This window comes from Microchirus variegatus (genome assembly GCF_963457635.1).
Source record: "Microchirus variegatus genome assembly, chromosome: 10".
Lineage (NCBI taxonomy): Eukaryota > Metazoa > Chordata > Actinopteri > Pleuronectiformes > Soleidae > Microchirus > Microchirus variegatus.
In genome coordinates this window covers 7,140,489-7,168,473 of record NC_139811.1, presented here as the reverse complement: position 1 = coordinate 7,168,473, position 27,985 = coordinate 7,140,489, and the positions used below count along the sequence as shown (strand labels likewise).

The following is a 27,985-nucleotide window of genomic DNA, read 5'->3' as shown; positions in this document are numbered from 1 at the left end:
AGTTAACGGTTCTAATAATGAGCCCAGAGTCCCGCCTTTTGCTGTTGTGATTGGCCCGGCGAGCTGTCAATCACAGCGTCCCGCTCTGTGATTGGTCGCCTCCCCGCTGTTGAGGAATCTCCCTTTAAATGTTCACGGCACAGTCAAGATTTTTTTTTGGAGGGGGGGGGACTCTGTGTCTCTCAAGTGTCCGAACACGAACACCTCCGCCGAGGCTGGAAGTTCGCGGCAAGCCGAAGCTTATGAGCAGCTGCGGTCCAGAGGGAAACACACTCGGCGACCATGGAACTGGAGGAGAAAGCGAAATATGGTAATAATTTAAACACGCACGCGTCACTGTGTTTTTGTCCCGGAATAGCGAGCCCACGACCGCGAGCAAGTTCACGTCAGCGACTTTTGTTTTGGTACCAGACGTGAGTCAAAAAATATGTCTCTGTTTTTGTTTTTTTTTAACCTTTTTATTGTCTTGTGTTAGCAAGAAGTACACGTTAAACACTTTCTCTGTCACCCGTGACTGTTCATATCAACATTGTGTTCATACGAGTGACTTTACGACTTCAGCGTCACGTATACAGTCAATAACAAACATGGCGTTTTCTTTGTAAATCAGTGTACTAATAGAATATAGTAGTGCAGATGGAGGCTGTTTTATTGTCACAGAGTAGTTTTCCCAGTTGCTGTGTTGCTTGTCCAGTTGCTGCCACATTCCTCAGACTGGTATGGCCTGAAATTAGCTCACGCCCAGCTATACTCTATATAGCTACGCTCTTAGAAATAAGGGTTCCAAAAGGGTCCTTCTACAAGGGCTGAGGTTCTACCTGGAACCATATGCTTCTGAAAAACCCTGAAGAAAGGGTTCTTGGTAACACTAATGGTTCCAGGGAGAACCATTTTGATCCAGAGAACCCTATAAAACCCCTTTCCCGAATAAAGGGTTTTAAAAGGGTTCCTGGTTCACCAACTAAGGGTTCCAAAAGGGTCATTCTCCAAGGGCTGAGGTTGTACCTGGAACCATTTGCTTCTGAAAAACCCTTTCCCTGAAGAAAGGGTTCTTGTTAACACCAATGGTTCCAGGAAGAACCATTTTTGGTCCAGAGAACCCTTTAAAACCCCTTTCCTGAATAAACGGTTTTAAAAGGGTTCCAAAAGGGTCCTTCTACAAGGGCTAAGGTTCTACCTGGAACCACTTGCTTCTGAAAAGCCCTGAAGAAAGGGTTCTTGGTAACACTAATGGTTCCAGGAAGAACCATGTTTGGTCCAGAGAACCCTTTGAAATCCCTTTCCTGAATAAAAGGTTTTAAAAGGGTTCTTGGTGGAACCCATCAAAAGGGTCCCACCAAATAAGGGTTACAAAAGGGTCCTTCTACAAGGGCTGAGGTTCTACCTGGAACCATTTGCTTCTGAAAAAAAACCTTTCCCTGAAGAAAGGATTCTTGTTAACACTAATGGTTTCAGGAAGAACCATTTTTGATCAAGATAATCCATTAAAACTCCTGAATAAAGGATTTTAAAGGGGTTCTTGGTGGAAGTGAAGAGGGTCTTCATCTGTCAGTATCTCATGGTGCTGTCATTACAGAAGACATTCTGTTGATTCTCTTTACTTACACAGTTTCTGGGTGAAGTTTCCTCAGGCTGCCTCTCTGATTATTGCTCTCCAGTCTGTGTGGTTGTAATTATGCCCTCCTTCCTCCATAGCGTTATAAATGTGTGTTTTTTTTACAGTGGCACACCCTCCTGCTAGATACTGTTCTTTCCCTGAGCAGGTGGAAGAGCAATGCAAGAGAAATTGGCGATAAATGATTAACACAGAGAGATAAAGTGTGCAAATGGAGCACACTTAGCCTTGTTTTGGATGCAGTTGTCAATTAAATGGAGTGTTAAAGGGGCTCTCCTCAATTGTCCCACTCCAAATTGCCTAATGTAAAATGACTTCATTTATTTTAAATCATATTACATACGTATGGTTTGTATGATCAGTTTCTGCCAATACCCTCGTAAATGTCACATCCTAGACCTTTTAAATCTAGGTCACACAGGGCAGGATGTTTACGTCCTTATACACTCTTAGAAATAAGGGTTCCAAAAGTTTTCTTCTGCCAGGGCTGAGGTTCTACCTGGAACCATTTGTTTTTCAAGGGTCCTTGGTAACACTAAGGGTTCCACCTGGAACCAAAAAGGGTTCTCCTATGAGGAGAAGCCAAAGAACCATATACGGTTTTACTTTAGCACTCTTATTTCTAAGAGTGTAATGCAATTGGTAAGACTGATATTATCTAAGTACTTTAAAACAACCACAGTGAACCAAAATGCTGTACAGTACAATAAATGAAACGCAGAGTAAATAAAAAGCATAAAACGCTCTAAAGAGATAATGACATGCGCCTAAAAACAAATAAAATGAATAAAAAAAACAGAATATCAACAGATCAAATAAAATAAGTACAATCAAAAACAGGTTTGAATGGAAATAACAAACTTGATTTAAGTTAATTCAAACAAAGCTTTAACACGTTATATGCACTCTTAGAAATAAAAGTGCTAAGTAGAACCATGTAAGGTTCTTCGGCTTGTCCTCATAGGAGAACCCTTTTTATGAAAGGTTCTACTTGGAATCCTTAGTGTTACCAAGAAACCCTTTATTCAGGAAAGGGATTTTAAAGGGTTCTCTGGATCAAAATGTTTCTTACTGGAACCATTAGTGTTACCAAGAACCCTTGAAAAACCCTTTGTTCTGGAAAGGGATTTTCAGAAGCAAATGGTTCCAGGTAGAACCTCAGCCCCTGTAGAAGAACACTTTTGGAAGCCTTATTTCCAAGAGTGTGCATGGATAGTGTTTCCTCAGTTTATTAATATTACAAACCCTCCTTAGAAGGAAAACTACCATCCTTGTTTCCTTGGGATTTTTTCGGGAAAGCGTGCTAGCAACATGTCTGCATTCAGGGAGAGCGTGACGGTGACTTGGCTGCTAATTCACTTCAGAAATCACTGTGGTGTGAGTGAAATATCTGGTGCAACAAAACGCAAGCATTTAAAAATGCTGAAAGCGAGAAACGGCAGCAGAAAAAGCAGTTGAAGAGGAGAAGAACGTTCAGAGGAAACTGTTGGATCTGTCCCAGTTTTACATGTTGGAGTAATTTCAGGCTGAGATAAATAAAGAAACCTCAATGACAGGATTCAAAAGCAGCCATGCAGCCTTGCCCTGGTGGGGACCCGCGTGTAATTATAAGCCATATTTTGGAAACTGGTTTGAAACTTGACCCCAAAGGTTTCTCTCCGACGATCGTTTTTGCATGTTTGTACAGTACGAGCTGGTTTGTCGAGCTTGCGTTTTTGCAGTTTTTTCGATTTCGGTCTGTTTTCAGTCCATCTCCTTCACTTGGAGCAACAACAACAACAACAATAGTCATGCCGTGACAGCACAGCCACCCGTTTCCACTTAACTGTGTTGGATCATGCAGTGGCAGCCTGGGCGGCACCATGTGACCTTGCTCACTGTGTAGTAGTGGTCCTGCCAACTGTCCTACAGTCTGGAATACAACGTTGTTTTCAGAGCAGCGACTGATTTAGTGTTTTTTAAGGTCACAGGAAGTGATTTTGGAGAGAGAAAGGGATTAAAATTATTTTTTTGGGGATGTGAAAGTAGGACCAACCCAGAGATCTGACCTCCTGTATTTCTGGGTTTGTTTCTCCTGACCGACGTGTCTTGACTCTTAACTCTTAACAAAACAGAAATTCATTTAAAGTCACTTTATTAATAGGACAACGGGAAGCTAGGTTGGAACTTAAACTGCTACCACTGATAATGACCACTAAATACAAGTATATACATTATGTATGCTGTAATAATACATACAGATACAGATATCATGTTACAAATGTCTAAAACTGCAGTTTGACATTTAACTGTGGATTAGTAAGATTATTCTGATCTATTTCCCCAGTGATTAATCGTGTCTAGTTAGTGTTGTAAGCTTTGGTAGCACTATAAATAGACCTGGACTAGACTTAAACACACTCCACGCCCTGTTACTGTAATGATAGACACAGGGGGGACAGGCAGGGGGCAGCAGCTGTGAGCCTCGAGCATGATAGTTCTTTGGCTATAGAAGTATCGCAATTTCATTCTTCTTTTTGTATTTCAAGAAGATTTTATCTGGTATGTCTAGGGTTCATGACTCGGCTTCCGCTGCTTCTTGGCTAGATGTTGTTATATGTTTCATAATGGACATAATTTCCAGCTGTTACATGCCAAAAGTGTCTGCTGTGCGAAGAGATTGTGGTTGAAAACAATAAAGAGAGGAAACACAAGTAAATGCTGTACTAGAAGAAACACTGTATTGGGAAAAATCCCCCTCGCAGGATGCAAATCAGGAGCAGGATGTAATGCAAAGTTATGGTTTCACTTTTGACTTTTGTTTCTCTGAAAATGGAAAGTTTCAACATCAACAAGACATCTCAAGTATTATTTGACTATTTATGTGTTTCCATTGTTTCACAGTTGGTTACTTAAATGTCCAATATGCAACTTTCTTTCTACACAAGATGTATGGAAACACATTTGATCCATATTATAAATAGAGTAGGCAGAGTGAATATTTATAGACACTATAATATCGCCTCAATGCGTATTCTGTCTTTCCACAACTAAGATTAAGTTTTTAATAGTGAAGTAATTATTTATTAAATCTGTCTCCAATAATTGATTAAAATAACTGTATGATTTAATATCGATGATAACACTGGTCAACACCAAATTTAAAAATCACATTGGTTTTGCTCAATCAGGTCAACTTTCTGAACAAAGCTACATATTTGTTTTCTTGCACTGAACAAATTCTGAAGATTTTGCATGTGCCAACTTGTGCGACTAATTGTTTTTATATATATATATATATATTACAAGTGAATGAAATGGCTTAGACTAGAAGATCTGACATCATCTGCTACATCTGCGGTGAATACACCGTTGTTCCTAACAGGAATCTATTAGAAAACCTTTTTTTTTTCCTCCTAAAGCCTTTTTTGGATGAGAAACATTAACGAAAATCAACTCATAATGTCACAAAAATTGAATCAATTTAGTCAGAAGATCGGATTTTTCAAAATCAAATTAGCATGAAAACCTGACCTGATTGAGAAAAATGGATGTAATTTTTGGATTCAGTTGAAAAGACATCGGCAACTTACAATTATTTTTTGTAACCCAGTTTAATTAAAAGTTGACCTATGTTGACCTTTAGCAATTTTTTAAAGGATTTAATTCTCCCGCTAAGGAATCTAAAAGTGATTTTAGCTCAGGGATGGCAGATATAGGTTTAAACCACTCCAATAACCCTGGTGCCTGGGTTGAGATATCCAGAGGTTTTTAGACCTGATGTGTGAGAGTGCAACTCCCAGAGTGGGTCTTCTTTCTTTCTTTCTTTCTTTCTTTCTTTCTTTCCTTAAATATCCAACCAGGACATAGAAACTCCCAAATAACTTACCAAATGGAAATTTTCATGGATCCACAATTCACCTGAAGACCTTTTAATCATTGGCGGTATATGACAATGAACCACTCACACAATGCAAACAGGAAGTTTTGAGGAGACATTTTGGAGTGACCAAAGAGGGAAATAAATTCAATCATAAGCAATTGATTCAACTCCAAGTAATCAAGGACACAATACACACAAAGTGGTTCCTTCCAGTCGTGGGGGGGGGAATTCTAGGGTGGGGATCGAACAGGAAATACTAGATGATTGGCTTAACATAAATCTCCTCTCCATATTTATGACTTGCTAAAGTTCAAAGAGTGCAGGACGTCCCGTATATGATGCGTATGTCGTGATAACAAGTTAAACAAATTCTATTGGAAGGCAGATTGGGTTAGGACTACGAGTCAAAAGCATCCAGCTGAAGGTGACTCTCCTGATTTATCTCCAAAGGTTTTAGACAAGGTCAGAGAAAAAGACCAGTGTTTACTTTCCCTTAATGACAAGCTGGATGATCGAGGAAACGTTCTCTCCGACATGACTCAGACTCATACGTGACTCGATGCTGCATTTCTCTTTTCACTGCTAACTAGAACTAGAACAGGCCTGACAGTCGATCAGCTGTTGCTCTCGCCTTTGATGGACCTTTAATGATAAATTTCACAAACGTGTGCATTTATACTATACGTATAAAATCGAAGCAGACTAAAGGACATCTTAAAAAGCTTAAAACGTAGCATATCATCATTAAGCCAGAGCACTTGCTCATTTGTTTCTCTATGATGTCACTGAATGGTGGTAAAGTAGATTAGAAATCTGTGCAGAGCATTCAACACATGAAACTATTTCTCATGATTCACTCACAACTCATTTAGTCTAGTTTAAAACCCAGAGCTGTGGGTTTATTATTCTAATAATATATCTCTCATTATGCATCAGTGAGAACAGAGTCGATGGATTTGAGAGCTTCTTGTTGATGTTGTTACTTCTGCCAGGAAGTTGTGTTTCTGTCATTGTTTGCCTGTTTGGGAGCAACACAACGCAACAAAACTAAAAATAGATTTGGATTAAATTATCAGAGGATGCAGGATGCAGCCCAAGAAGGAAATTATATGACTTTGGTGCTGATTGGGACACTTTCTGATTGGAATGACCCTGTGGTTGTGATGTGTTGTCATTGTCATTTTTGTCAGCCTCAGTGAAACACAGTGAAAAATAATAATAACTAATAATATATACGCCAAATCCAAGATGGCCGACTTCCTGTTGAGTTGAGGTCACCGTGTCAAGAGAATTTGTTGCTCATATCGGGCCGGACAACGTTCCCACTTAAGTAAATTTTGGCCCCTGGGGGCGCTGCTGAGCCATTTTGCATTGGTTTTTCGCAAGTTTATTATTTTATTCGCCACTTCTGGTGTGTGTGGCAATTCTCGTCCGTTTTCACGCACGTTTAGGGGGTCAAATATGAGTTTCCCCAGCGATAAAAATAATAGTTATAATTCCTTGAAGAACTATAGTGTTTTCGTTTTTGCCACCCCGTGTGCTCGGTCCCTAGTAATAAACTTTATTTATAGAGCACTTTTCTAAAATAAAGTTATAAAGTGCTTTACAAGGTTGAACCAGGATCTAAAAAAACATTACCAAACTTAAAATCTGGTTATTTAAGCAATACAGAAATTACAAGAGACAAATAAATAATATAAGATAAAAACAGTAACACTAATAACAAGGAAATAAGTCTCCGACTCTTAAAAGAAAAAAAACCTGTTTCTTTCAGAAAATACAGTAAAAACCAGCGCTCTTGATTGGAATTGCAGAGCACAGTAACATCGGCCAAGAAACAAGAGAATAACATGGATGGAAACTTTCAGTCATTGGAGCTGAGTTTTTCTGTTTCTGGCAGCATCTGTTATACAAAAACAACATAAAAAAAAAAACCTCTGTGGATTCTGTAGAAGTTGTGACTGCTAAACACAGAACAAAGACTGATCCAAAAATAGCAGCTGGAAAGTTTGTTTTGGGAGAAAAACACTGCGATTTGTGGCTGTTTAGATTGTGTGTGTTTCACTTCCTGTTGCCAAAAATACCAGCACACCTGAAACCCATCTGTCCTCCTCAAGCCGCAGCTGCACGTCAACACCACTGGAGGCAGTATTTCTTCCTCCAAACACATGTTTTTGATAAGAACCTCAAAAACAACAGCAGTCTCTCTCTCTCTCTCTCTCTCTCTCTCTCTCTTTTTCCAGTATCCTCATCATCTCCTCGTTCTCTGCCAGCCTTGAAGATCCAACTGCCAGTTTTTTGGGGATGACTGTTTTGAAGACAGTGAAAAAGCACACACACGCACATACAGAGAGAGAGAGTGGGAGGAGACAGATGCACAGGTGGAGCACAGATTGGAAAGCAGCAGTTGTTCCTGAATAAAGACTTTAGAGTGCAGTGTAGTGGGGGAGTTGTGAGGTGAGGTGGAGGTGGAGCGTTGTTGGTTGGCTGCTGATCTCACGGCCGGCTATTCAGGGGACAGGTTGGACTGGTTTCTCCTCCACACAGCGCTTGTGTGTCTTTTGGCGGCTGTTGTATTCGTTTGTACCTGTGTAGAGAGTAGGGGAGAAAGAGGAAGAAGTGAAGAGATTAAAAAAGGGGGACAGGAGTGGAAAGAGTGAACGGGTTCTCTGCACATTTCAACGTTTGGAAAGAGATTCCACGATGCCAGAGGATGGGCAGTATTATGGAAAACATGGTAACGGCTCTTTTCTACACCTCACTTTCATATTTTAAATGTTGCTTTGTTTTTGTTGTTTATTCCAATCAATTTTCTCCTAATATGTGAGAAACAGCTGCTGTGTTATATTGTGTGAATGTCTCCTTTTTTTGTACTGCTTAAGTATGTAATGGTTGACCTCTGGGAGTGAAACTGGAGTGGAGGTATCAGCATGTCAACACTGGGTGTGTGTGTGTGTGTGTGTGTGTGTGTTGGTGGTGGTGGTAGCCTGTGATTGTACAGGTGTGTGTGAATGAGCAGGGAGCTCTTTTTTTCAGTGTTTTTCAGTGTTTTTCTACCACAAATGTTTGTATGCCGTGTAAATACGCACTTAGCAAGCATCTTCTTCCCCGATTGTGTACCTGCTGTCGCCGTAGCTACGTAGGCGTGAAGAAGGCCTCACTTCATGAGTTTGTAATCATATGTTTGTGTGTTCGTCATTGGAAACTGGACCATTAACAAAAATGGATGCACGTTCCACACACTTGAACTACACAAAGCCTGTGCTCTTTCTCATAGGAAGCTGTGACTTTTTTTTTTTTTTTTTTTTTAAAGAGCCCATCATCTGGTAAATGCTTTCTGCAGCATTATCTCCCGTTTGCGCGAGCACATCCATAATTTATACGTAAAGATGCTACACAGAATATCACTCTCTGGGTTATAGACTCCCAAAGTAAGGAAACTATCTTTATAGAGCACCAAAGTCATACAAAGTGATGTTACAAAGACTTTAAATAAGATATCTGTGGCGTGCTAACACTGACGCTAACGATTTGACGGATTTAAAGCGTGACAATGCTAGCACTGGTGTTTAAAAATGTTGGTCCCTTTTGTTTTTTCTTTTTATACATAATAAATATATATATATATATATATATATATATTTATATATATATAAACGGTGTGTTTTGTTTGCCGTCAAACGCTGGGAAAGATTAATTTGTTTAGATAAGAAAACCATGAGCTTCCTGCTTCTAGTGCAATGTCCTCAGATAACTTACAGCAAGCACTTTTTTATGTTTATTCCAAGCGTTCTCAACTGCACAGAACTCACAGAAACTCACATTGACGTTACTCTATGTCAATCTCTGCCTTTGACACGTATGATCAATCTAATATTCAGCGTCTGCTTCACATTCTACATTAAATTAAAAACATTCGTTTTGACACAGTCTGCTACTCCGTGATAAACATCCTCTTGTGGCCTGTGTGAGTTACACTGGCTTTAGTCTCTTTTACGCTGGGGTTTTCTTCTGCTTAGTCACCAGGGAGGAATTTGTCAGGTTGCCAGGCGTTTTCAGCCTGCAGGGAAAAGTCATCTGACAAGGAGAATGAGAGGAAAAGACGGGGGCGTACCATTTCTTAACCGTAATAGCTCGTCTTCCCTTTAAGACCCATGGGCGTGGCGTTGATACTCCTGTTTTTTCCAGATAAACTGTTGTGTCAACAGTTGATTGAAGACATCTTTACCAATGCATGAGTAAATAACAACGCACTTCTTTGTTTTAACGTAGGCGAGCCGAAGAAGTATGACCCAACTTTCAAAGGACCGATCCACAGCAGGTGTGGTGGAAATGTTATTTTTAAAAACACATTTTTTTGTGTGTGAAAATGACCACTAAAATTTTTTGTTTTTTTTCTATTTTCCAGAGGCTGCACAGACATCGTGTGCTGCATCCTCTTCACGATCGCCATTGTGGGATATATTGCAGTGGGAATTCTTGGTAAGGAAATAACGGAAAAACCCCAACTTAAAAGCTTTAAAAAAACAAATCTTTACTTTGTGTTCCTCTGCTTCCAGCCTGGTCCCAGGGGGATCCCAGAAAGGTGATCTATCCCACAGACAGTCGAGGACAGTTCTGTGGGCAGGCAGGCACACCACTGGAGTGAGTTATTTTCCCGTATAAGTATAGCTGTGATTATCTCTGTTTTTCTTCCATCTAAATTCAAACATGTCACTCGACCCCAGTCTTTAATGTCGTGATCACCAAATGTTTTCATCGATCTTGCCCTCATCAGGATGAAATAATAATAATAATGAAAGCTAATTTTCATAAGCCCCTCCCACATCCATTTCTTACACACTTTCCCCAAACTACTTTCAGACGTAAAAAAAGGCCTCAAAAACGCGATTCAAATACTATCTATCTATCTATCTATCTATCTATCTATCTATCTATCTATCTATCTATCTATCTATCTATCTATCTATCTATCTATCTATCTATCTATCTATCTATCTATCTATCTCAAGCTCACTATATTTTGAGCTCTATCTATGCTAGCTCTCTAGCTAACTCTATATTTTGAGCTCTATCTATCTATCTATCTATCTATCTATCTATCTATCTATCTATCTATCTATCTATCTATCTATCTATCTATCTATCTATCTATCTATCTATCCATCCATCTATCTTGCTAACTCTATATTTTGAGCTATATCGATCGATTGATTGTGTCCCATGAATCCACTCTTCTTACTTATAGTTTAATTTTTTCTATTACAGAAATGCAAGAATTTACAAAACGGTCCACTCATATTATGCATCAACAAATACTGTATCATCATATTATGATGATGTCTTCTGACTGGACTGTATAACAAAGACGCAGACACTGGGGGGCAGTTTTATTTCAAACTGCAAAGATGTGACCTTTTACATCCATTCAACTCATTTCTCTCTGTATGTTTGTTTTTGTTTTCCCTTTGACGGACAGGAACAAGCGTCTGTTGTTCTACTTCAACATCATGAAGTGTGCCAGTCCTATGGTGCTGCTGGAGTTCCAGTGTCCCACCACACAGGTACAATATCGATGCCACATATTGTCAGCGCACCACAATCTTTTTTAGATTTTGAAAAGACATTCCATACGCTATAGTTATTTTTATCTCTTTATAATAAGGGGAATGTAGAATAAAAACTGTGACTCATGCTCAATTTTTACATTTTAAATCTGTCACCTTTCAGGGTGAGAGGTGAGAGCCACTACAGACCCCTGACCTCTTGATAAGTTTAATTAACTGTCTATTTATTGATCGATAATTGATATAATTGATACAACTAACAAGAATTGTTGGCCTCAAATTTCAACCTGCTTTATACTTACGGGAGATCTATACAATACTGTATGTTGATCACGGTGGTAAAGTAGACTGATGTCAGTCAGCATTTTTGTTGTGTTGTAGTTTTGTTTCCTGTGTATTTTGCACTGAAAGAGCAGAGTGTGTCCATTAGTCTGAACACGTGCTGTTTAAATGAACGATGCTGCTTTCAGACGCAGCTTCTACTTTTGCTTCTTGGGCAATTTGTTACCGTTAGGTTTAGAGCTGCAACTAACGATTATTTTGGTAATCGATAAATCGTTTAGTTCATAAAATGTCATAAAATGTTAAAAAACGTTGATCAGCGTTTGTCAAACCTGGAAAGAAACAAAGAAAATATTCACATTTAAGAAGCTAAAACAATCAGAGATCTTGAGTTGACGTTTAATTTAGTAATCGATTAATAATCGATTCATCGATTAATCGTTTCAGCTCTAGTTATGTTGATTACTGTTTTTGCTGTTGGTGCATTAGTATTTTCATCACTGATAAATATGTCACATTTTCTTAGTTTCTTCTATAACACATTGAAAATGGTGTCGAATAACAACATCCTAAAAGGATTTTTGTCCACAAACCTGACAAAGAAACCAGAACACATTCACTTTTAAGAAGCTAGAGTAGCAGAACGTGTACATTGTATAGCAAAAAACTATCATTGCAGCACCTTTAACAGTGTTCTGCACAGTTACTACACTCAAATTCAAAATACCGAGGTCTTTTAGGTTTCGTTTTCTCTGCCATTGTAGCTCAGACATAACTGGCAACCCGTGGTTGCTCTGCAGCTGAGACTCCACTGACTGCAATGATTGGTAGATGGCGGTAGGTGGCGCCACATGCTAAAACATGATTTCAAAACATAAACATGATTTGCAGTCTGCAACATATTTTTTTTTGTCTGTACTGTTGTTGTTCAGTTTGTTATGAACATTATTCCTGAGTCTCTGTGACATATTAGGAGGATTTTATGGCCAGTTGCTTTAGATTTATCACATAATGCACCTTTAAATGTCATTTAGATCTGCGTGGAGGAGTGCCCGACTAAGTTCATGACGTTAGTCCGAGCTTACACCAACAATAAGGACTTTACCTACTACAAGAAGTTCTGCCAGGAGGGCGTAACAGACTCCATGGTAAGTTTTTAAGTTTAATTTGAGTGGAAACATCGTTAAATCCGTCTACACACTATCTCTAATCTGGATTGACTGTGTTTCAGGGAATACCAGACATCCTCAGGGCTCGTCTCTGTCCTGCTATCCTGACCCCAAGCGTACCCTGTGAGTGTGGTCTAACCCATACATGTTAGATGTTATACACTGGACAGAGAGCTAATCGAAAACATGCTTCTATTTCTTTCTCTTGTCTAACCAGTCACACGCAGGTGCTTCCCTGCGTTGGGCCAGAAAGGCGGCGTGATCACTGTGGGAAACAACTCTAAATTTGAAGATGAAACTGGCAAAATTAGAGACGCCAAGGACCTTGTGGACGGAGTCAAGTGAGTCCTGGAATGACAGCGGCCTGTCCTGACCTGCCACATCGTATTTATTTTTCTCAATATTACCAAAGGATTGTATGGTTGCTTTTTAAAACCAGATAAACACACACGCGTGTGAATCTCTCCACAGGAATGCCACTGTGGTTATGGAGGCGCGTCAGGTGGTTATGAAAATCTTTGAGGATTACACGCAGTCCTGGTACTGGATTCTCATGTAAGACGCTCGCTCACGGTGGTTAATCTGCTTCTGTGATCTGTTCACTTTGAGTTTACCTTCCCTTCAAACACTCCTTTCCTCTTTCCTCTCTCCTCTCCAGAGGGTTAGTTATCGCGTTGGTCCTCAGCCTCATCTTCCTCGTTCTGCTGCGCTTCCTGGCTGGAATCATGGTGTGGGTCATGATCGCGCTGCTGATACTCGTAATAGGATATGGTAAGGACGAATGCACCGGTGACATTTAATCATTATCTTTTCGTAATGTTCTCTTCGGAGGAGTTTTTTCAAAAATGAGGTTTAAACTTTGAGCTATTGGTTAATAAATGCTGAGAGGAAAAATGAGGGACTTTTTTTTTGGCTCCGGAGAGAAGATCAGACTTGGTTTATATAAAATCCTACCGTGTTAGAGTTGTTGTCGCGTCTCAATGCTGTACTGCATATTAATATAGTAATCGATTAATGGTTTGGTCCATAAAATGTCATTTTTGATGTATTATTCACTGTGGTGTTTCTCAGGTATCTTCCACTGTTACATGGAGTACGCCGCTCTGAAGGGAGAGGCTGGCTCTAACGTGACGCTCCAGGAGCTCGGCTTCCAGACGGACTTCACCGTCTACCTGCAGATCAGACAGACGTGGCTGGCCTTCAGTCAGTGTTCATCACATCTCTTACATATGTGTAGACTTAAGAGCTTTTACTGTAAAGTAAATAAATGTTTTTGTTTTTTTTGTTAGTGATCATCCTGGCCATCGTGGAGGTCATCATCATCCTCCTGCTCATCTTCCTCAGGAAAAGGATTCTCATCGCCATTGCTCTCATCAAAGAAGCCAGCAGGTCAGTGCTACGGTCACGGATAAACTGACCTAAATACAAGAAGATGATAATAATAATAATAATAGTTTTAAGAAGTTATTTAAAAGAATACACTGATTCAGCAAGCCTTATAAGATTGTTTTATTTTTGTGTGTGTGTTTTTACAGAACCATTGCCCATATGATGTGCTCCCTCTTCTACCCTCTCTTCACTTTCCTCCTCCTGGCCATAGTCATCGCCTACTGGGGAGTCACTGCAGTGTATCCTTGTGTTGTTATGTTGTCAGGCTGCCTGTTCATCATGAACCATCTGAAGAGAAAAATAGAAGACTCTTCATTACTTGTGCAATGAAGCAGATATTTAAAAAAAGCAGGTGGTAAGATGGAAAAGTAACTCATGTATGTACTCGTTTATTTCTACAAGTTATTTTCAAAACTTGGGGGTAAATAAAAGAAGATTAAAGCTCCCACAGACCGGAAGTTCCAATTAACGATGGTGTGTGTCTGTGCCATTACCTCGTTTACGAAGCCCTGAAGGTTCCAAACAAACAGTTCAGCCATTGCTGAGAACGCTGGGTTTTATTGTATTCTCGGGCTCTGCAAGCGCTCTGAGAAACCTTGGACTCGTGACGTCAGGATCCCGTCTCCTGAACAGCAGATCGTCCTGCTCCGGGCACTAGTCCGGGCACATCCGGTTGCGTACATTGAACCGCAGAAGAAGAATAACGTCCGTTGTGGAGGTTTTTCACTCTGGGTCAAAGGCGTAAAAAGGGACTGCGGCGGGGAGTCGTGACCAAGCCATTTTTAAAAACATTGTTAAAACAATGTTTTGATAATGAGTAGCAGTACATCCACCGTTCCAGAGGGGGGAGCTGCACTTCTGAGAGCTGACGTGCTAACTATGTCACTTCCAGGTATTGGCCAATCACAAGACCGTTGGGAAATCACCCACAGTTCTGTCTTCTGGGGGTGAGATTTTAGTCTGAAACATCATGACTGACAAGAGCTTCAGTGAGGAGAGATTTCGATCAGCTCATTTACAGGAACTAGGAAGTTTTTGACCAAAAAAACAAGTTAATGTATGCAAGTAAACCTCCATAACTCACATATGTGTGCGATAGGACCACTCTATGGGAGCTTTAATGCGTAACTAATGCTAATGGTGTGTACTTATTATAAAGTGTTGGTATGAAATTGCTAATGATGTTAAACCTTGACGTAAGCGATCAGTTTCTTGTCCACCTCCAACGAGCCCATCTACAAAGTCTTCAACGAGACGTCGTGTGAACACTCCAGAACAGTTTGTGAGCCGGCTGTACGTTTGTTTTTATCCTTTCAATTTGTTTACATTAACATACATCTGTGGTTAAAACATATCTGTGTAACCCTCTGTCTGTCTGTCCTCAGAACTACTCGACCAGTACGATGCAAAGAGAGTGCCCAGACTCCCAGTGCCTCTTTGCCTTCTATGGAGGAGAAACCGTTTACCACAAATACCTGATTGCGCTGCAGTTCTACAACGTCTTCCTCTTCTTCTGGTGCGCCAACTTTGTCATCGGTCTGGGTCAGATGACGCTGGCCGGGGCCTTTGCCTCGTATTACTGGGCCGTCGTTAAGCCAGACGACATGCCAGCGTTCCCGGTCTTTTCCTCCTTGGGGAGATCACTCAGGTCTGGTTTTCCATCTCTTGCTCATGTTCTGTTTTATTATCAAAAAAAACCCCTGTCATTTCAACAGAATGTTTTGTGTTGTTGCCTTGTTGTTGTTGTAGGTATCACACTGGGAGTCTGGCGTTTGGTTCCCTTATTCTATCCATCATTCAGATCATCAGAGTTATGCTGGAGTATCTGGACCACAAGCTTAAAGGTTTGTTCTTGAATCTTCAAACTTATTTATAACTTTATTTTTGCTTATTTACAACCGATTTTTTATTTTTTATTTTTTACCCTGTACATGCTGCCCCACTAGGCAACATTATCATTAAACATGACATACATCTCCATTGCTATGCAGATGACACCCAGCTATATGTATCTGTACGACCTGATGACCCAAACCCCTCAATTATACTCCAGGATTGTCTTAAAGACATGGATGACCAAGAATTTCCAAATGCTTAACACAGACAAAACTGAGGTCATAGTCCTGGAGCCAAAACACATAAGAGCGCTATTTTCAAATCAAGCTATACATCTAGGTATGAACACCCCAGTCCCAAGACAGAATGACAAATGGAGACATTAAAGTGTTTTTTTTCTCCAGATTTATTAAAGGTGCATTATGTAATAAATCTAAAGCAACTGGCCATAAAATCCTCCTAATATGTCACAGAGACTCAGGAATAATGTTCATATAACAAACTGAACTCACCAACAACAACAGTACAGACAAAATATTTGCATTAAAAAAAATATTTTGCAGACTGCAAATCATGTTTATGTTTTGAAATCATGTTTTGGCATGTGGCGCCACCTACCGCCGTCTACCAATCATTGCAGTCAGTAGAGTCTCAGCTGCCGAGCAACCACGGGTTGCCAGTTACGTCAGAAAACGAAAACCTAAAAGACCTTTTGAATTTGAATGCAGTAACCGTTTTATGGCCACATTCTTACATATGGCACCTTTTATCTTTTAAATATTTATTCATGCTTAGATGGAAGTGTTGTAACTGTTGCATAAAAGCAATACCACATATTGCATAAGTAACAAAAATATAAGTGCCTTTTTTTTGGCACACCCCTATAAATTACAGTGCTCTTTCTCTTCCATCTTGTGGAACGAGTTGCTTGCAGCGGAAACCTATTTTCAGACTTTACCCGGCAACAAGAAGTACTTATTTTCTGATTGGCTGATTCAAGACGGCTGTATGAATGGACTACGCTAAGCAACCATTCATAGATTACTAATGCCATGTGTGAGCTTATTTATATGCGTGTGAGAGAGTTGAGCGCTCTGGTTTTATTGCCCTACACTGTTACACTCATAAATGCACATAAATGAAATGGTAGCAATAACATTTTGTTCTCTTCGTCACTCATTTATTTGAGGACTTTTGTGTAAATCCTGCGTCCATCAGTTGTTCAGTAAATGTTTTCTTCTCATTTCACAGGAGCTCAGAACAAGTGTGCCAGGTTCATGATGTGCTGTCTGAAGTGCTGCTTCTGGTGTCTGGAGAAATTTGTCAAGTTCCTCAACAGAAATGCCTACATTATGGTGTGTGTGTGTGTGTGTGTGTGTCACTTTGCATCAGTAAAATTACACAACGTTGTACATTCAGTCAATGTAATGGTTTAATTTTGCCTCTAGGTGGCCATTCATGGCAAAAACTTCTGCTCCTCAGCCAAAGATGCCTTCTTCCTCCTCATGAGGAACATGATCAGGTGAGTGTGTTTGTCGTGTCATAAAAATAGAACGTGTACAGTGTCTGTATCAATTTGTTTTAGGTCAACTTTATTCCTTTTTAATCTTTCAGGGTGGCCGTCTTGGATAAAGTGACAGATTTCCTCTTGTTTTTGGGCAAATTGCTGGTCGTTGGCCTCGTGGGTGAGTTTCTACTTTATATTTATTCTTGAAGCTGACTGGAATAACGACTCCTTTTTGATTTATGTGCTTCTTGATATAATCTGGCATCTGCTTTTTCAGGAACGGAAAAATTAATTAATTGTCAAACACTGATTCAATGATGTAATTGGGAGTGAACAGGTTTCGTGTCGGCGTACACGGATCACTGTGTTAGTCATCGTTTTAAAATGTAGATGCACTTTATAATCGTAGTTTCATAAATACAACAGCTCTGTTGAGGATTAAATTAATTATGTTTTTTAATGAATATATGACAGAACTGTAATCCAGACAAAAGTAATTGATACATCTATACGTGCACACATAATATGAATGATATGGTGTCTTCAACGACTCAAAAACTAATAATAAAGGGTGTAAAGGTAAGACCAGAATGACTCATTTGTTTTTTTGCTTCCACAGGTGTCTTTGCCTTCTTCTTCTTCTCTGGTAGAGTGAAAGCCTTTCAGGACACGGCTCCCACTCTCAACTATTACTGGGTGCCCATCCTGGTGAGTCTCACCAATTCCAGTGATTCCAAAAATACTGTTCTACGAGCAACAAGAGTGTTTTTCCTAAACTTTTTAAAAACAGACACTCACTCTTTTTGAAGGTGCCAAACCATCATGCCCTAAGTCATCATTGCCTTCATTGCATTGAATAATGCCAAAACTAGATACTGATGAACATGCAAATCTTCAGAAAAAGGCTGTAGATTTCAGTCTCTGAAAATGACCGTTATAAAAAACAACAACAAGAAAACTGGTGCATAATTGTTTTCATTTCATATTTTTACACTTCTTCCCCCCAGACCGTGGTGGTTGGCTCGTACCTGATTGCTAGCGGATTCTTCAGCGTGTACAACATGTGTGTGGACACTCTGTTCCTCTGCTTCTGTAAGTACATCTCACCTTTTCTTCACGTTCTCCAAGTGTTTCGCATAGACATATGATGCAAAATAAGCTTTTTAATAATTTTAATACTCTGGAGGCCCTATGAGTAGGCAAAGTGTGAAAAAAGATGACTCGGTCATGTTTTTGTGGTCCTCCTCAGTTTAAGTACAGGAGATAAAACACTCAATGTTGACTTCTGCACTCATTGCTACGTCACAATGAGACATTCCTGGAATTGTCTCGTGGATAAAGTATCCGGAAGAGCGGAAGTCGGCGAAGTGTTCTATTCTTGTCTGCACAGTGCAGCACAGAGTTCTACACAAACTTCCAGCCTCGGAGGATTTACATTTTATATATGACGGCAATGTGCCGGCTAGAGTTGGCAAATGATGGCTTTTACAAATGCTAACTGCTGTTAGCTGCTGGAGCCTCAGTGATGCTGACATAGTTTCCTGTGTCTCATTTGCATATTTAAAGAGACAGACACTCAAAAGACATGTTCATTAGGACACCAGGTAACTAGGTTCACTTGGAGAAATAGGCTATAATATGTCTACTTTAAAACGTAGGAAATTGAGCATTGAAAACGAGTTACGATGAAGCAAAAAAGAAGCGTAATAATTCCCTGAGTCGTATCTTTTCTCACTTCACGAATTCTTACTTTACTTCTCTTGGTGTTGGGGCTGCCACTAATTCTAAAGTTGCATGAATATGGTGAACTAAACCATTTCAAATAACAGTCTGTGACTTGCATTATTTTTGATGCCTGGTGTTCAGCTGTAATGTTTGATAATCTGAAGTGCATGCTGGGTGCTTTGGCTTGCTATTTGACTTTTTTCTCTTTTTTGTCTCTCTTTTCCTTTTCTTTTACTTCCTTCATTTCACCTCCCTTTCCCCTTCCCACTGGCCCCTTTTTATACTCATTGTCATTCATTAACACACACACACACACAAATACTCGCACACGATAAGGTGAAGACCTGGAGCGCAATGACGGCTCGGCCGCTCGGCCTTATTTCATGTCGCCGACTCTCCGCGAGATTCTGTGGAAGAGCAAGGCCGAGGACTCGTCTTCGTTGTCCGCTCAGCAACGGGAAGACGAAGAGTTGAAACAGCAGCAGACTAAAGAGGAGGACGTGTCTTAGAGTAGTCTTTTTAGGAGAAACCCGAAGGAACTACAAGCACATGAACACTACTCAAACAAACTCTCTTTTGCACTTGTCTCAAAGAGGCAGATTGTGTTTTTGCGATGATGAGACGGACAATTTCAGGTTCAGTGTTTTTGCTTCGTTGCGCTCGAACGAGCAGATTCTACCTCTGGAGTCGAGGACTGCATGAAAGACCGTCTTTTTATTCACTACTGACCATTTAAACTTTAACATAAGTAAATGTTAAGAGATGTAGGTTTGTTGATTTTTTTAAATTGACCGTTTACTAAATTCATCTTTAAGACAGTGATTGTGTGTTTGTAGCTTAGAAACAGTTACACATACTACAGTGCTTCTAAAGATGATGTCAATGATGCAACAAAAAAGGATGTTATTATGTCGCCCCCTGGTGGCTATTCAATGTATTATCAATACAGTCAATGTGGTCTTGCAGTTTTCTGAATGAGGCCAAACTGGAAAACTACATTCACTTTTTTTATAAGCTGATAAAATCATCTTTTTTGTCAACTTTGAATTTTGATAATTTAGCTAACCGTGTCATTGCTAACTATGTGCTATGCTAGCACATAAATCTTGACGCAGCAGTGACTACTGGGGTAAAAATGAATGGTCGATTAACCGAATCTTGGAATCAGTGCTTTAAAATGTACATATTATTATTATTATTATTATTATTATTATTATAACAGGCGTAATTTGCTGCTTTGTGACTATGACGATCTCCTCGTGGAGGTGATGAGACTTTAGTATTTTCTCTTGTTGACAAACCCAGGTTCTGTTGGATTACTTTAGCTGGTTAATGGCGGTGTTTAAATATTTGAATTTTCTGACATCCACTTGAAACTTGAAGCCGTCCATGTGCCTGATGAACTGTGTTAATGATGGTCTGTTTGCATCTGTGGCTTAAAATAAAAGAAGGCTACTCGCTTGTTTACAGTCGGTGCAAACGGCACAATTATAATCATCAGTGGTGCTTTTGTTAGTAGATGATGTACTTTTTATTTTTTCTCTGGTTTCACACAAAACCAGAACAGATGCTGGTGGTTTGACTTGAAGGTTTTATATATTTATATATTTATTTATATATCTCTAATGTCAAGTTTATATGATTTTGTAGAAAATACTATATTCTGCTCAAACACTTTTAATGATCCTCCTTTTTATTTTATTCCATTCCAAATGTAATTCTTTAGATTATTACATTACAGTTATTCAGTTGATGGAGTTGAGCAGGGTCTTTTTAGCAGGTGTTTAGGTCAAAAACCTTTTGAAATAGGAAATTAAAAAATGCAAACGAAAATCTCTTTTTCAATAATTAAAAGATTCATCATATATCAAGTTGTTAATTTTCCTAATTATTTAACTTGTATCCTATCATTTATCTCAATGAAAATTATTTTATCATCTAGTTATTGTCGTTCAAACTATTTTAATCCACCGCACCTTTAAAATCCCAACGTAAACATGCGTGTCTACTTATGATAATTAATCCCGTTTTTGTGTGCGCGTGAGAATCTCTCTGGGCGATATGAGATAATCTGTTAATCATTAAAAGTTACGCACTACAGCTTTAGAGAGATGCATATTGTTTGCAACTTAACCATGGATTAAAATGTCTGCATATACCTTTTTTTTTTTCTTTTTCTTCTTCATCATATTAAATTTCATTCCAGTGGAGGATCTGGAGAGGAATGACGGCAGTCCGGAGAGACCCTACATGATGGCCGAGAGCCTCCGCAAAATCCTAAAGAAGAAGAACAAGAATCAGCCGGCCGAGTAGAGCTGCGTCATCTGACGTGCGAAAGCCTTAAAGTGACTGTGGGCTGTAAAAGTGACTGTGGAATGATTGAGTGGGAACAGGTCTGGACAGGAACCTCATACCATGACTCACCAGCAAGTTCATGTAGGTGACAATCGGTAGTGTTTTTATTTTATTTTATTTTATTTTATTTTATTTTATTTTATTTTAATGCCAAATGTGTCATAGCTTGAGTCCAACGTGATCGCCATCCCACATTCTCCGTGTGGGTTTTAACGTTTTGCAGCTTTTTAAAAAAAAAAGAAAAATGCAGTTAACATCCAAAACTATTATAGTAAGATGTATATTTTTAAATTAAAGATGCAGCTTAATTTGAATATTGTGTGTTGTATGAAGTTCCGTATAAATGTTTATCTATAAAAGTTGTGCTTTCAGCCTTTTTTTTCTTTTCTTTTTATAATATATAATCTTGAATTTTTAATAAGTATATGAATAACCTTGTTGTACCAAAGCCATTATGGGGCCATGTTGTAGTCGAGGCCTTTTTCTACATTCATAGTTTCTGAAGCTAATGATGTGCAATCTTTTTGGTTCTTTTTTTAAATCTATAAATGCATGGAGAGATGAGTACATTTGAACAAAACTAACTTTTATTGTGTACTTGATATCAAGGGTTATACATTGACGCTTATGTCGAGCATTCGGATTTGTATTGTTTTTGAAATAAATCATAGTTTTGTACATATTTATGTCGGAGCCGTTTTCTCTTTTGAACTGATGGCTAATTTGCAGATGTGCTAATTAGGCTGCATGGATAAGTAGAATGGATCCACATCCTCGGGGTACGTGGCAAATGCAGGTTCTTTGGTGGCCAAATTGTCTTTTATTTCTTGCCCGATTCAGTTTTTTTGCTGCTACGTTAGTTGTCTAATTCATGAGTTTGCTGGTTGTTTAAACCGGTGTTTCCCAATCCTGGTCCTCAGGGACCCACTGCACGTTTTACATGTTTCCCTGCTCCAACACACCTGATTAAGATGAATGGGTCGATATCAGGCTTCTGCAGAGCTTGTTGATGAGTTGACCGTCTGAATCAGGTGTGTTGGAGCAGGGAAACGTCTAAAAAAACCATGTAGGACCAGGATTCTGAAACCCTGGTTTACACTGTAATCCTTTGACGACAAAAAAGTAAACGCAGTAAACCAAGTTGAAAGATAAACAGAAATCAGATTTATTTAAAGGTGCCATATGTAAGAATGTGGCCAAAAACGGTTACTACATTCAAATTCAAAATACAGAGGTCTTTTAGGTTTCGTTTTCTGACGTAACTGGCAACCCGTGGTTGCTCGGTAGCTGAGACTCTACTGACTGCAATGATTGGTAGATGGCGGTAGGTGGCGCCACATGCCAAAACATAAATGTGATTTGCAGTCTGCAAAATATTTAAATACAAATATTTTGTCTGTATTGTTGTTGTTGGTGAGTTCAGTTTGTTATATGAACATTATTCCTGAGTCTCTGTGACATATTAGGAGGATTTTATGGCCAGCAAAGGAATGTGAATAATGACAGAGCAGTAAATCTCACTCAGAGTGAGGGACATACATGTACTGTAGATGTGTATATAGATACAGCCAACCAACCTATGGTGTCAGGGTCAGCCTGGCCTGTGTGTGTGTTTGTGTTTGTGTGTTATCATGACTGTAGCCCGTTTTGCTCGTTAAGTACAACAGATCGTAGCATCTTCGTGGATCATCTAAACCAGGGGTTCTCAAAGTGTTGATACCTGAGGGCCAATTTAAGAACCCAACATTGGACTGAGGGCCGCCAAATGAAAAAAACAGAAATAAATCCCATTTGTGATCATTTTAATGACCAGATTGCAGTTCTACAGTCTAGCATTAAGTAATATAATCTTTTAATTTAAGCATTAATATAATAACGCTTTATAATTTACAGTATTTTGGCCATTGTTCTTACCTTCTAATTACAGGTTAATAACAAGTAACACATTTCTGTTACCATATATTTACTGGGTAAATAGCTAGTAATTGGGGGCTGTAGTTATTACCAGCTTATAACCCAATAATACACTAAAATTCACCATATAGAAACCAGGTAAATACCCAGTATTTTTGTTTACACTTATTGTCCAATTTAACAAGTAGCTCCTGGATTAAAACTATCAACTGTAATTCACTGCGGGCCGCCAGAAATGTTTCTGCGGGCCGCCATTGGCCCCCGGGGCCGCACTTTGAGAACCAATGATCTAAAGGGTTAGGAGTCTAGAAATGGCCCATATGACTGCTGGTTACTGTGGTGACTGAGGAGAGGAATCCGTATCGTCTTCCCATTCAGTCTGTATCTTAACTTTGCAATCATTCACAAAGAGAGAAGTCCGGTGAGCCCCGCTGTCCTCGTAACCCACAAACTTCTCGCTTCTTGCCTGCTGTTCCCCCCTGTGACCATGAGATGGAGTGCACGCGCTAAAATAGGTCAGGAGAGGCTCTCGCGAGGCTGCCGTGTTGACTTGATGCGAGCCTCACCTGAGGGTTGCAGCAGATCACCATTGTCTTTCTCTCTGAATCATCTCGACCGCAAGCAGTGAATCACTGTCACGTCAACTTGTTGTTGACACCAGATAAATGGAATGAATCCTTGACGAGAGCATTTTTCGGTATTCTGTGCTACTGCTTGCGGCTGGTAGAATGTCCGATGAGCTCATTTTCTACATTCTTGACATTTTTTCACGACCTTGTGGTTAAATTGTGTCGATCGGTGAAGGTGAAAGAACAATCGTCATGATGTCATAGTGGATTCATATCAGATTTCCAATGTTTCAATCTACTAAAACCACAGTGCCAACTCAACAGTATCAGGTGACTGCACTGTGATAGCACCGCTTGATGTGAGGTCGAGCTCGACTCAAGAGAGCACCAGTCTGATTGGACATATATCAGATATGTTTTCAGCAGAGGTGGAAAAAGTACTAAAATATTGTATTTAAGTAAAAGTACCAATACTTTGATGAAATATTACTCAAGTAGAAGTAAAAGTAGTTGTACTTTAAGTAAAAGTTAGTTACTTTGCTAGGGGTGTGAGGGTAGTCGAAATATGACAAGGGGTCAGAAATGTAGACCCTGTAGGTCTTCATTGTGCTGAATTTTTATATTTACTCAGTAACGGATAGGATTTATAAAGTAACTAAAAGTAAAATACAAAATCCTGATTTTAAATTGTACTTAAAAATACAAAATACACAAAAAAGTATTCAATACAGTAACTTGAGTAAATGTATTTCCTTACTTTCCACCTCTGGTGTTCAGACTTCTATCAAAAGCTTCGTGACATCTCTTTAGTCTATCTAGTGTGGGGTCCCACAGGGCTCAATTCTGGAGCCTATGTTATTTGCTGCTCTCTGGAGCAAAAAATAAAATGTAGAGTCAATATTTCATAATGACATCCGATGAAAGTTTTCATCCAAGTCACATATAAACATTTAAAACAACGCAGAGACAGAATTGAAAATATATCAGTACAAGGTCAAAAAATAGCATCCAAAACAAGTAGTTAAAGGTGCCATATGTAAGAATGTGGCCAAAAACAGTTACTACATTCAAATTCAAAATACCAAGGTCTTTAAGGTTTCGTTTTTTGGCGTAACTGGCAACCCGTGGTTGCTCGGCAGCTGATTGGTAGATGGTGGTAAGTGGCGCCACATGCCAAAACATGTACGCTGCTAGACTTTTATTTTTGATCGAGCTGTTTGGGTTTTCAGGTCATTTTTGTTTGTATTAGGTTTGTCATTGGACTTGATATTGTTTTTTACATGTGTGTGTGTTCTGTTATGATCCTGTGTGGCTCTGTTTTAAGTTTTTTATGATCCTGTAAAACACTTGCCTGTGAAAAGTGCTATGTAGACAAACTTACTTTATCTTCCACATTGTGGACACAACATGCTGAACATGTAGCTGTACTTTGAGCAATAAGGCAGCTGCATGAGCCGATGAGGATCGCCATGGTTCACCTACAGAATAGAAATGTAATCTCTTTTGATAGTAGTCGTAGTTTGGTCTGTTTTTTAATGGTTTTTAATTTAATAATGCAAATAAATGGCTCGATTTCTGTTGTGAATCATATCCCAGCGCACCTGAAAGGTTATGTTTATCCATTCACAGACCACATGCTTGCAACACAAGTCGCTAGCATCATCATCATCATCATCATCATCGCGATTTTCAGGGAATGCAAATTCAGGGTCATTGTGTTTGGAGTCAAACATTGAGCAGAGATTTTGTTTGTGAATAACAGAATACGCTGTGTTCTTAGCAGCCTTGCGTCACAGGTCCTGTGTGGTTAACAAGGCTTGTCCCAGGAGGGTTTTCTTTTCTTTCCAGGTTAATGCTTGAGTCATTATAGTTGGCGCAGTGGCATTCCTGGGAGTGACTGATATACACTTGATATTTGCCACTGTGGCCCTGGCAACCTTAGAAATGTGAAGCCGCCTTCACCTAATAATAATAATAGCAATATTTTTTTTTTTATTATTATTTCAAGGCAAACAGATTTAATGAGGTCTGAGTCACGTCTTATCACTTCTCTTTTGTGATGAGATGTTTACACTGAGAGAAACCCAAGGGAAACGGCACTGTTAGCCGTGTCACCTGGCCGACAGCTTAGCCTGTGTAACAACAAGCTAAAGACGGTCAACAGTTAGAAATCAGCATTGAAATTTGAAGGTGCATTATGTAATAAATCTATATTCATATAACAAACTGAACTCACCAACAACAACAGTACAGCCAAAATATTTGCATTAAAAAATTTTTTTGCAGACTGCAAATCATGTTTACGTTTTTAAAAATCATGTTTTGCCATGTGGCGCCACCTACCGCCGTCTACCAATCATTGCAGTCAGTAGAGTCTCAGCTGCACACGGGTTGCCAGTCACGTCAGAAAAATGAAACCTAAAAGACCTCGGTATTTTGAATTTGAATGTAGTGACCGTTTTTTGGCCACATTCTTACATATGGCGCCTTTAAGCATTTGTTTGAATTTTTCAGCCGGTGAATGTCAATCTAAGAACCCGTGATATCTGGCCATTAAAAGGCGAATATGACCGTGCTGAAGCAATTCCATATACTTTTATGATTAAAGGCCAACTCAAGTCATGTGGCTTGTGAATGACAGGATTTAAAAAAAAAAAAAAAAGGTATTTGTCTGTCTCTTTGTGCTGATAAAAAACCATGCATCTGCATTCCTTACCACTGCTGCTGCTGGGCATCAGCCTTATTCTGAAGTCTTTTAATTCCTGAACTCCATGAACCGTGTGACGTTTGAAGTTTGTTTGTCTTTCCGATGAGTCCATTGTCAACATACAGTGTGATATGTGATACACTACTCCATTGCCCCTATGTGGATCACACTGACAGGGTGACAGTGTGATTAATGCTCATCTTTGGCTCAGTCGCTCAGAGGAGGTTTTTTTGTAATCCTTGACAGGCAGAGAGCAGACGTGAAGATATGCGGTGGTTTGCTGATGACGAGCCTTTCACAATTTGAAGAGCTCTTGGCATGCAGGGGTAGGACCGAGAGTGCTCATCAGTGACATTCCTGCACACTGTAGTACTGTTACTACACTATGTGGCGTTGTGTTTTTTCACCGGGCCAGTTTAAACTGTAATGCCTGGCGTAATACGTTTCGCGCAGAGGTGTTTCAAGAGACTTTGGGGACACAAAGGAAAAGGGGAACTCAGGAGGCTGACACTGAAACAAACTAAAGCAAGCAGGCCTTGTTAAGCCTAGAACCAATGTGCGAAATACAGGGGGGTTAGACTTTTAGCCCCCCTAAAAGCCTCAAATGCAACATTTGAGGGGGGTCTAAACATGCTGCAGTGTAATTGGAAAGCATGTTTTTTTCCTAAAGATTTTTGGAATTTCAGTTGTACATATATAATCTACAAACGTAATACACTTTGCATGCTTTCTTAGTCTTTTTCACCAGACAAAATGTCAATTATTTTATTTCTAATTGTGTATTTTTAATGTTTTAATGAATTGCTTTGCAAATGGCGCTGTGGAAAAGGCCCACACAAGCCCACATCTGACAGGGAAGATGGCCAATACTGCAGCGTGGCACCTGGGGTGGTGAAACAGTATTGCTTAACAAATGGGAGATGGGGACCCCCCCGATTATTAATGGGTATTTCGCACACTGCCTAGAACACTATCGCTCGAATTCAAAACACCATCACTAACACCGGGGGATTTTTTACCCGAGATAATAAATACACCCAATAAAAAGTACTTGTCATCAAAATATATCAAAACATGACAATACATGACACATTTGAGTAGTGTTCTTTTATCTTAAACAAAATGAAAGGAATAAAAATATTCTCTCAGAATAGTAATTTCGTCCCTACTTTTCCCTACTTTTCACATGCTTGATATAACTTAACTATTAACTCCAGTGTTGTCGGCATGTCAGGATTTTACTTCTGTCCAAATACCTGCAAACCTCACAACATTCCTGTGTTTAATGCCAATTAGTGAATGTTAGCACATCAACAAGCTGAGTACTGAGATGGTGAACACGGTAAACAGCGCAGAAGCTAAACATCAGCATGTTCTCATGCTGACATCAGCGGTTCCTTCACAGCCAAAGTACAGAGTCACTAACCTGTCTGTACACTCTTATATGAGTCTTACAATGGCTTTTAAGTCAACTGAGCAAATGTTCAA

At 39.4% G+C, this 27,985-nt stretch overlaps 1 protein-coding gene across 2 annotated transcripts; it reads left to right on the top strand.

The window, feature by feature from the left end:
* The first annotated feature begins 173 nt into the window (after positions 1 to 173).
* LOC310933159 (choline transporter-like protein 2) lies at positions 174 to 21,989 on the top strand. Of its 2 annotated transcripts, none has more exons than XM_083896581.1 (22): positions 174 to 310; positions 9,750 to 9,798; positions 9,886 to 9,959; positions 10,037 to 10,121; positions 10,957 to 11,041; positions 12,361 to 12,474; positions 12,558 to 12,618; positions 12,713 to 12,836; positions 12,967 to 13,050; positions 13,154 to 13,266; positions 13,567 to 13,698; positions 13,785 to 13,884; positions 14,031 to 14,123; positions 15,093 to 15,177; positions 15,270 to 15,532; positions 15,634 to 15,728; positions 16,972 to 17,075; positions 17,169 to 17,242; positions 17,335 to 17,405; positions 17,847 to 17,935; positions 18,235 to 18,319; positions 21,159 to 21,989. In XM_083896581.1, exons 1-22 carry the CDS (start codon positions 283 to 285, stop codon positions 21,263 to 21,265), a joined length of 2,115 nt encoding a protein of 704 aa, XP_083752707.1. In that variant the 5' UTR covers positions 174 to 282; the 3' UTR covers positions 21,266 to 21,989. The 2 variants fall into 2 exon arrangements, with proteins under 2 accessions (XP_083752707.1, XP_083752706.1); XM_083896580.1 differs by lacking the exon at positions 21,159 to 21,989 and adding an exon at positions 19,289 to 21,141.
* The last annotated feature ends 5,996 nt before the right edge of the window (positions 21,990 to 27,985 follow it).